General features: G+C 40.9%; 1 protein-coding gene across 2 annotated transcripts in view; it reads left to right on the forward strand.

Annotated features, from left to right (window-relative positions):
• LOC136862923 (Krueppel-like factor luna) overlaps positions 1 to 7,535 on the forward strand; it is a 314,234-nt gene extending 306,699 nt beyond the window's left edge. For both annotated transcript variants that reach the window (XM_067139207.2, XM_067139208.2), the window contains one exon: positions 5,622 to 7,535. In XM_067139207.2, coding sequence (XP_066995308.1) covers positions 5,622 to 6,866 — 1,245 coding nt within the window. In that variant the 3' untranslated portion in view covers positions 6,867 to 7,535. The remainder of the gene's footprint in view (positions 1 to 5,621) is intronic.
• Positions 7,536 to 9,368: the final 1,833 nt, after the last annotated feature.

Raw genomic sequence — 9,368 nt, forward strand, 5'->3', positions numbered from 1 at the left:
GCGTGCGGCTGGCTGGCGCTGAGCGAAGAGAGCGGAGGACATACAACACTTACGTTCATCGTTTCTGTGCCCCTACAGTTTAGATGGCTGACATAGACTTTGTGGCGTGCTTTAATTTCGTGAATGTCAATCTTAACTAGACCTTCAACAGATTCCTTCGAGACAACCTTACCGTCAGAAAATTCGAAGCCGGTATAGATAAACCAGAGAACAGTCCTCTCACGATTATAGCTTGCAATTGTGAACTGGGGCCTATAATTTCATCCTTCATATTCGAAAGCACTTTTAACGCACATTTATTCAAACTGAAGGACTGGAATTTTCTTGAAGTCTTTATACGAGAGAGCAGCAATCTTCATCATACGCAGAATATCTTCCAGGATTTCACATCCCGTTCGCATGTCAATTTTTGGAGCCCATTTTCCAGCGATGAAAGTCCAGGCAGAGTGTAATGCAGTTTTTGTCTCATATAAATTAAGTTTTCTTCCCTAGATACCTTAATGTTAAAGCCGCTGATATGTCTTCATCAGTCAAATTAACGCATTTTTGCTGGTTTGTATCTTTATTTGCTTTTCAGTAAAAGTTCCTTTCAACCCGTTCGCCCGTTTTGTTTGGATGCTCAGAACAGAGTGGTTTAACCTCCTACATTTATTTAACTCCTTACACAAATTACTTACAGATACGCGGCTTTGATGTTATTTGATTTCTGCTGTCTCTAACTTCAGTTTAAGGACATCGTTAATTTTTCTTTCGTCATCTATTTTTTTCAATCTTTCAATTTCTTCAATAAGGGTCATATTATTATTACAGACTTGGGTAGGTGGAGTGGCTGGAGGAGGTGGTGAACTTGCAATAGTCGTGTTATGTTCTGAATCTTTTAACAATTCGTCAGTCACTTTCAGATTGCCCCCCCCCCCCCAACATTTCTTTCCTTCTTAATCTATCATGTGACACTTGTTCTATGCTACGCAAGACACCCACATTTCTAGAGGGACCAGCCTCTTTGTTAAGCACACGCTTGGGAGGAAGCCCTTACAATTCGCCCTTTAGATCCCTTTCAAAATCGCTATCAGAAGAATGTTCGGAACATACCCGTCACTAATATGCGTTCTACTTTCCATCACGCCTATATCCTTACATCCACTTCTTCGTTAGTTCATTATTTCTTCGGAAACTGAAGTATTTGGTATGAGTTTTGGAGGGATCTTTACTGGCTTCCACCCACCTGTTACTGCACACAGCAACCTTAGACCTTGCACCAGGCATGTTTATATGCAACCCGAGACAAATTCATTCACATCAAACACTAAATAACACTGGCATAAGAAAGCAGCTATTCACCACAAGGACTAATCATAGAAAGCACCATGAAACTATAAAACCAAAACTGCAAATCACTTGGACATATTAAAGTAATACGCACTACTCACATACACTATTACTGCATAGACTATTAGCGAGACAGGCGGTCAAGGTTACTAACCTCGGTGGTGGGTAACTGGATGACGTCATAACCTAACGTAGCCGAAGCCCTCCGAATGCAGAAACCCGTTTTCTGGGCAACCTGTTATATACGGATCCTGGGACGTTCTCATTATTCGGATGAAAAACCACTTGCTCTTGGAAGAAGGAAGAATTAAGAGGATATGGCCACCCCTCATGCAAGTAAACTTCTGTTAAACTTGGCAGATGTGTGGCTCCGCCACTTATTTGAGGGCACTGCCTAGATCGACAACGTCTAATCATATCTATATATCTTTTTGCATACTTATATATACATACACATTCGATTACAACAACTTTATGAAGATCTGAGGAAGCAATTATTATTATTATTATTATTATTATTATTATTATTATTATTATTATTATTATTATTATTATTATTATTATTAAATATTAATCCTTCAGGAGTTTTGTACGGAAAAGGGAACGGTGCATGTTAACAGGGCGTTGTATTCCACAGGAATTCAAATGCTGAAGGATACAAGGACATTTTGACAAGTTGCATGCTGTCTACTGTTCAATAGTGACGGTTAGGTACATCAGTAGTAAATTATCCCCCCCCCCCCCTCCCGTCTGTCGTAAAGCACTATCTGATCAAACGTGCGCTGACACTCCTCTGTATAAGTTAAACTGAAGATAGATTTGGCAACGACCGCAATTACGGGTATAAATGAAGGCAGAGAGCTGATTATTGATCATTAATAATGATTACCATCAGAATGGGTAGGTTGTCGAACGTCCAGTACTTCTTTTCCTTCTTCCTCACCCTTTTCCCTTTTATTAGAGGTCGCCACTTAAATGGATGTAGCCGATTTTAAGAACGGTTGCACCGAGCTCAATAGCTGCAGTCGCTTAAGTGCGGCCAGTATCCAGTATTCGGGAGATAGTAGGTTCGAACCCCACTGTCGGCAGCCCTGAAAATGGTTTTCCGTGGTTTCCCATTTTCACACCAGGCAAATGCTGGGGCTGTACCTTAATTAAGGCCACGGCCGCTTCCTTCCCACTCCCTGCCCTTCCCTGTCCCATCGTCGCCATAAGACCTATCTGTGTCGGCGCGACGTAAAGCAACTAGCAAAAAAAAAAGAACGGTTGCCTTTCCTGACTCCAACCATATGTGGAGGGATGTAACTATACTGCGTGTTTGTGCGGTGGTTTGTTGTGTGATGTGCTGTATGCAAATGTGTATTAGGACGAAGACAAATACCAAGTCTCATAGCCAGAGGAATTAACCAGACACTGTTTAAATCCCATGCCTGGCAGGGAATCGAACTCAGGTCTTTATGAACCGTACGCCACTACGCTGACCATTCAGCCAAATCGCAGCACTCGAACGTGAAGAACACTGACAATAAATTTGTGAAGGACATTTCAATACATTTCAAGTTGTCCAAGTCGACTGTTAGCGGCATAATTGGGAATCCAAACTTTAAGATACAATCCCAACAACACTTCTGCTAATTTGGCGCGTTGGAGCTTTAAAGAAGGCGATTCGTGAAAGTCGACACATATGGAACTAAACTATCATCCGTCAGTTCCACAGTACTACTAATTGTCCAGTTAGCACAATAACTGTGCATTGAAAATTAAGATGAATGGGAGTCCACGGTGGACCACTGACCCGTAAACCACATACTCGTATCGAAAGCTAAGAACCTCCTGATGTGGTATAAAGAGCTATACTACTGGACAGTAAACAACTGGAAACACGTGATTTGAAGGAATGAATCACGCTCTCGTTGCTTAAGAAACCATACCACGTATCTGACAATGCTCTTCCTAGGCACTGTTTTCCTTGAGACTGGTCACACATTTCAGCCATATGGTTATTTGCAGTCCATCAGAAGGATTTTTGTTGTGTTCATTTCCTTTATATCCTGTTATTGAAAATGAACCTTAAATGCAATATACTACAGAGGTGTTCAAATAAGCTATGCAAACCTACACTCCTAGAGTACAATGAGTTAAGGTTAATTTTCCTTTAAGGGAAAGCATAGGAAAATGAACACAAGGAATCACCTTCTTTAAAGCTCCGACGTGCCAAGCTAGCCGAAGTGTTTTTGCAGTTTTACCTTCAAGTTTCGACTCCCTATCACGGCACTAACAGTCGACTTGGACAACTTGAGATGGATTGAAATGTCCTTAACAAATATATTGTCGGTCTTCACGTTCGAATGCAGCTACTTGGCTGAATGGTCAGCGTAGTAGCCTCAGGTTCAGAGAGCCCTGGATACATGCGTTCATGTTGCATACATCATCTCTAGTTGGGAATGTATTGTGGATAGAGAGGTTCTGGATGTGGACTGGCCCACCCAGAATGCTGCCTCTAATCGCACAGAAAATCTCTGGAGAATTAAAAGACCGACTTCCCATTGGAACCAATGACTTACACAAGCGACCGTTCTAGCAACAGTTCTTCGAGAAGAATGGGATACCATTCTTGGAAGATGTTCAGATACCTGATGAAAGCATCCCGGCCAGTTAGAATTGTGGCAAAGGCCAGGGTTGATCCCGCCGCAATTAATGTTCACTGCTGGAAAATGTGCCACTAGGGCAGTCAGAACACAGATTCGAATAGGTGTCTGTGTTACGTTGGTAAAATGCAGTCTTAACACTTCCAATATATTCATAAACTATAGTAGGTTAAAACTATTGTATCGGGTTATTGGGGACCTTAAAGATAAAATTACTGCACAGGTAGGTAGCGTGCTTGACTCTCCACTGAATTTTTGAACTTCCAGTTACACTTAATCACAAGTTCACTCGCGTTTGAATTTTATACTCGACACAGTTTTTACTCGAGATCGTAACACAAAATAACCATACTCATCTGGCAATTACATTGTATACCCGGACGTTGAATTCCTCGTCCCCAACACGGTTTATCCCAGCGGGGTGTTGTTCCGGAACAGACTCGTTGAATTCCCCATAGCATCTGACGGACTCAGTTCAGATGAATGACTCTCAAGTCTCATACTTTCGCTCGCGACTGACGCGCACAAGACGGACTCACCTGTGACTGACTCCACACTGACGGGCATGTGCTGAATGCGCTCTTTATAAAAATCCCGTAGAATATTTTAATTGTTCCAGGTCATTCTGGTCACCTTCCGGTTCCATGGCTAAATGATTAGCGTGCTGGCTCTTGATTCAAGGGTTTGCGGGTTCGTTTCCTGGCCGGATCTTGGATTTTAATTTTGTAGGTTAATTCCGATGGCTCGGGGACTAGATGATTGTGCCCCCTTGAGCATTAGAATTCATCATACGTAGGGCCGCATGCTCATAAAGTAGCAAATCACCTGCAGGCGTCGACTCGAAAGACCTGCACCAAGCCTCACCGCAGGCCAGACGCAATTAAACATTCTGTGTGACTAGTCCATTGATAATCATCTTCCAGCATCATCTAGAAACTTCCTTATCATAGGCCTCCACACTTCGCCTGTGTTACTGTTTTATTCACTGAGGGCCGCGTTCACATTGTCGCAACTACACTGCAATCAGCATCTGTCGCTGGCATTATGTCCGGCTTCCCCGCATATAGCCTTGATTGTCACAATATAAAAGAGGATCTCAACCAACCTGACACAATTTTTTCAATGGGGAATAGTTGTGAATGATTACTGAATTGTCCGATCATGAAGTACTTAAATGTTCAGTTGGAGACGTTTCGCAAAAGTACGTCCCTTCTCTTTTTTACGAGATATCATGCCTTCGGTAGCGGAGAGTGAACTCCTGTATATTGTTATTGTAGTACATAAAGAACTCTATCACTATATATATCATATAAATTCCATTCACGACGTGATCATGCCCATAAAATTATCGTGGACATCAAATCTTGGCATTACATTATTTTCTGTAGCCATAAACGAAGTGCTGATGCCATCGTAACGGCAATGTCATAAATTTTAGGCCCCAAAACTACTTTAACTGAGAAATTGATGTTTATAAAGCCTATATCAATCATTAATTTTCTAAATGGTTGGCACTACTGGTACGTGAATTGTTAGTTTCCTATAATTTTATTGTCGTACGTTGAAATTGCTCTACTGTTGACTGATAAGTGTTCTGAACTGTTAGCAAGGTTTGCTTAAACTTCTCCTTCTTTTTGATTTCAGATGTGGCAGGACATCGAGAGCGTGCTGCTTGGGGAAGGTCACTCTGGGGAACAACGTACCGTTGCCCTGGGTTACTCACCATCATCTGCTCCTCCAGGAACAGCTAATAATAACAACGATATGCCAAAGTATAGTGGTAGTGTGCCAACTGCGGAATATTTGGATTATGGATACCACCATCATCATCACCACCACTTTAATCCTGCTATGCCTCATCATCAACAGCAACAACAGCATCTGCCCCACCTTGCCATCAAAAGTGAACCCCAGAATCACGTAGAGGATTCTATCACACAACAGGCGTCTCCAGACTACAGCAGTTATTCTATTGGCCATTCGGTACCAACATCTTCGTCGTCGTCATCATACTTGGGTTTACTAGATATGAAGGGCAGTGGAAATAATGTGAACAGCTTGTCGGACATCAAACATTCTCAGCTAAACCAACAACTATATCACCACTCGCTACAAGGCAGTAGTAGCGTAGGAAGTTATGTAAGTTACCAACAGCAAGCTCATCCTGAAGGCACTTCGGGATACAACGGGACCATGACAATTGTGCAAACTCCTGTTCCATACAGCCACGTTTCACCACCGGCCAGTCCAGATACTCATTTGCCAGCTCTGAGACATAATCAGTTTCCACCACCTGCCACACCCAGCCCAAATCATCCAGGTGACATGATGCAAGGATTGCCTCTAGGACACCATCAGTACCAGGCCAGTGCTCGGTTGGCTCATCATCATTACTCTAACATACGCGTGATGACACCACCGGCTTCACCACATCTTGCTAACCTCCTAACTAATAGCAGGCATCATCCACATCACCCCCATCACCATCATCCCCAACACCATTTACATCCCCCTCCTCCTCACGGCCAGCAACAACCTCCTCCCCCTAACTTTCTTCAAGAACAGCCTGCAGTACCTGTAAAGGCTAAACGAGGTCGTCGAAGATGGGGGAGAAAGAAAGTGACTACTCACACGTGCACTTACGCCGGTTGTACGAAGACGTATACCAAGTCGTCCCACCTGAAGGCTCACCTTAGGACCCACACCGGTGAGAAACCATACCAATGCAGCTGGAAGGGATGTGGCTGGAAATTCGCTCGCTCGGATGAGCTTACTCGTCACTACCGCAAACACACAGGCGATAGGCCGTTCCAATGTCGCCTCTGTGAACGGGCTTTCTCACGTTCCGACCATCTGGCATTACATATGAAGCGTCACATATCCGTATAGTAACAAGAGATAATATCCATATCAAAATATATACCAGTGTCACGAAACATACAGATGATCTCCTTTATTATTTTGGATAACGAATCTACAGTACATCGTGCAACTTATTACATTCCAGTGCTCTACAGACTGAAAGAAGCCATCGAATGTGTTCTTGTCCCACGCTGCTCGTGCTAGAATTGTACAAAATATATTTATACATTCTTCTTAAAAATGATTGTAAGACAGCTGGGATTGCGTTACTATGTGGTGCATAATACATAGCAGTGAACTGAACTTGAACCAGTCAGTACTTCTTTGTAACATATTGTAAAGTGGTATTTCCTGGTGCATATTTGTACATTATCGTGGCTTTTCAACAAATATCAAAATGGAAATTTACTTTCATGACATATCTATCAGCTGTAAATTTTGGGCATCCTACAGGAACAGTTTTAATCTCATTTCACAGTGCCTTAGAAATGAATCGTTGAATGTCTTCCTCTTGTACAATGCTGCAACCTGGCTATATGCTGGAAAAATATCATTCCTGTGATAGAAACAACAGCTGTCTACATTCAGCACTTTCATCCGCCTTTGTACATCATACATATCAGTGTTTCATGTATATTATATAATGCGCATTTCAATTTTATGTACATGGGATATGAACACACTCCGTAAAAATATAGGAAATATATTTGTTTTACTATATTATTTATATTTTCTTATATAAATCCTAATGTCCTTCCTCACTGAAGTCTCTCTCAATACAGATATCCAAAAATTCACTTAGAGTTTCAGATTATTTCTATTGAAGATCCGGGATGATATAGCTAGCATGTATATGTTCAGAATTAGTCCCTTCTATAACATTGGAGTTCTATTTTAAGTTCTTTCTGCGCAAATTTGGAATCAAAATGAAGACCTTTGTCCTATTCATTCTGAAACACCGTATGCCATTATGTTTCAGAAATTACTTTATATTGCGCATATTCGATCATGACCTTCGACATTTGAATGGGCGAATTCAAGATATGTGAAGCCATCTTCAAGTCGACTCTTGGTATTAAGGTCATTTTAGCGCTAACTGTCTTGACTGGGGACCACAAAGCAAGATTTTCCATGCTCAGCATTGTCTTAAGGAGGCTTATCAAAGTAATTTTGTAACACATGGCCTGCAAAAAAAACTAACAAGAGAATAAAATATGCAATGTATTTAAAAATGGATACGGATTTCAGTTATTCAGGATGTAAGCATGTTTTTGCATTTGTTAGTGGATATTATGTATAAAATATAACTATATCCGCATATTCCGTGTAAGGAAAGAAGTTTAATGTCATTTTTGGAACAGAAGTTGTCTTCAAATGGAAAGTACTCGTCATGGAATTTACTTTGCATTTTGGCAAATAATTTCAAGATATTGACTCAGGACACTATTGAAATCTACTACGTATAATGTAGGATATGGAAACAAATATCTCCCCGTCTATATATGAAAACCAACACTACAATAAGTTCAAGAGCAACGATTACGCTATGAATTAGGCAGTCTACTTTCTGAACTATGGTATGAAGTGGAACCGACTTTCAATGAACGTAGAAGAAGGGTAAAGTTGTACCACACCTATACTCTGTTCACAAGTGAATTTTAAAACCAGTAAACCGATGTACAAAGTTACGAGCAACGTTTCTAATCATCAGTCAAATGCCAGTTTCAACCAACCAGTTTCAACTTGGTAGAAATATGTCATGGTGTCAGTGTTCATTTTTAGAAAAGCTTTGAAACTTTTTTCTTTCAAGTAGCCTATATATTCTTATCATGCATCCCATAACGTAGTAGATATACAGTTCATCTTCCAAGATCCAAGCTTTATGCTCCGACGCTTTAAGAAACATTCTATGATATGAATGGAAACTAATTGGAATTCAGTGGTGCAACACAAGTATACTGTACTCAGGTGAATTTTCTCTAACAGTCTTCAACCCCTTCTCCGGGAATGTACTACGATACCACATTCCAGAAATCTGTGGCCACCTATTATAATTAAAAAACCTAGTGAACAAAATGTCACATGGTATTGCATATATAGGTTAAAAGGTGGATTCTCCACATCTGTGCAAAGGATGGATGACCCAGAATACTCGTGTTATAACATAAGTAAATAATAGATACTAACAATAATAGGCGAGGAAGGAAAGTAATACGAAACAGCGAACATCATGTGGAAATGTTGACTAAATAATGGACGGAGGGCGGCCTTAATTTGTCACAGAGATGGATTCGGTATGTTTAATGAACAAATTGTTCCACACCACAAACCTTCATTCATTATTAATTGTATTGAATATTTAACAAATTAGCGACTGGGTCATAAATCTTCAATCATATCTACGCGAAGCAACGGTACCTTTATTCTTTGAAGGGTAGATGATGCATAACACAGGAAAAACACGTAAAGAGGCAAAATATTTCATACTACAAACAGTAATGTAAATGCGTTAATGCGTGATTGCATTCG

This window comes from Anabrus simplex, chromosome 2 (genome assembly GCF_040414725.1).
Source record: "Anabrus simplex isolate iqAnaSimp1 chromosome 2, ASM4041472v1, whole genome shotgun sequence".
Classification (NCBI taxonomy): Eukaryota; Metazoa; Arthropoda; class Insecta; order Orthoptera; family Tettigoniidae; genus Anabrus; species Anabrus simplex.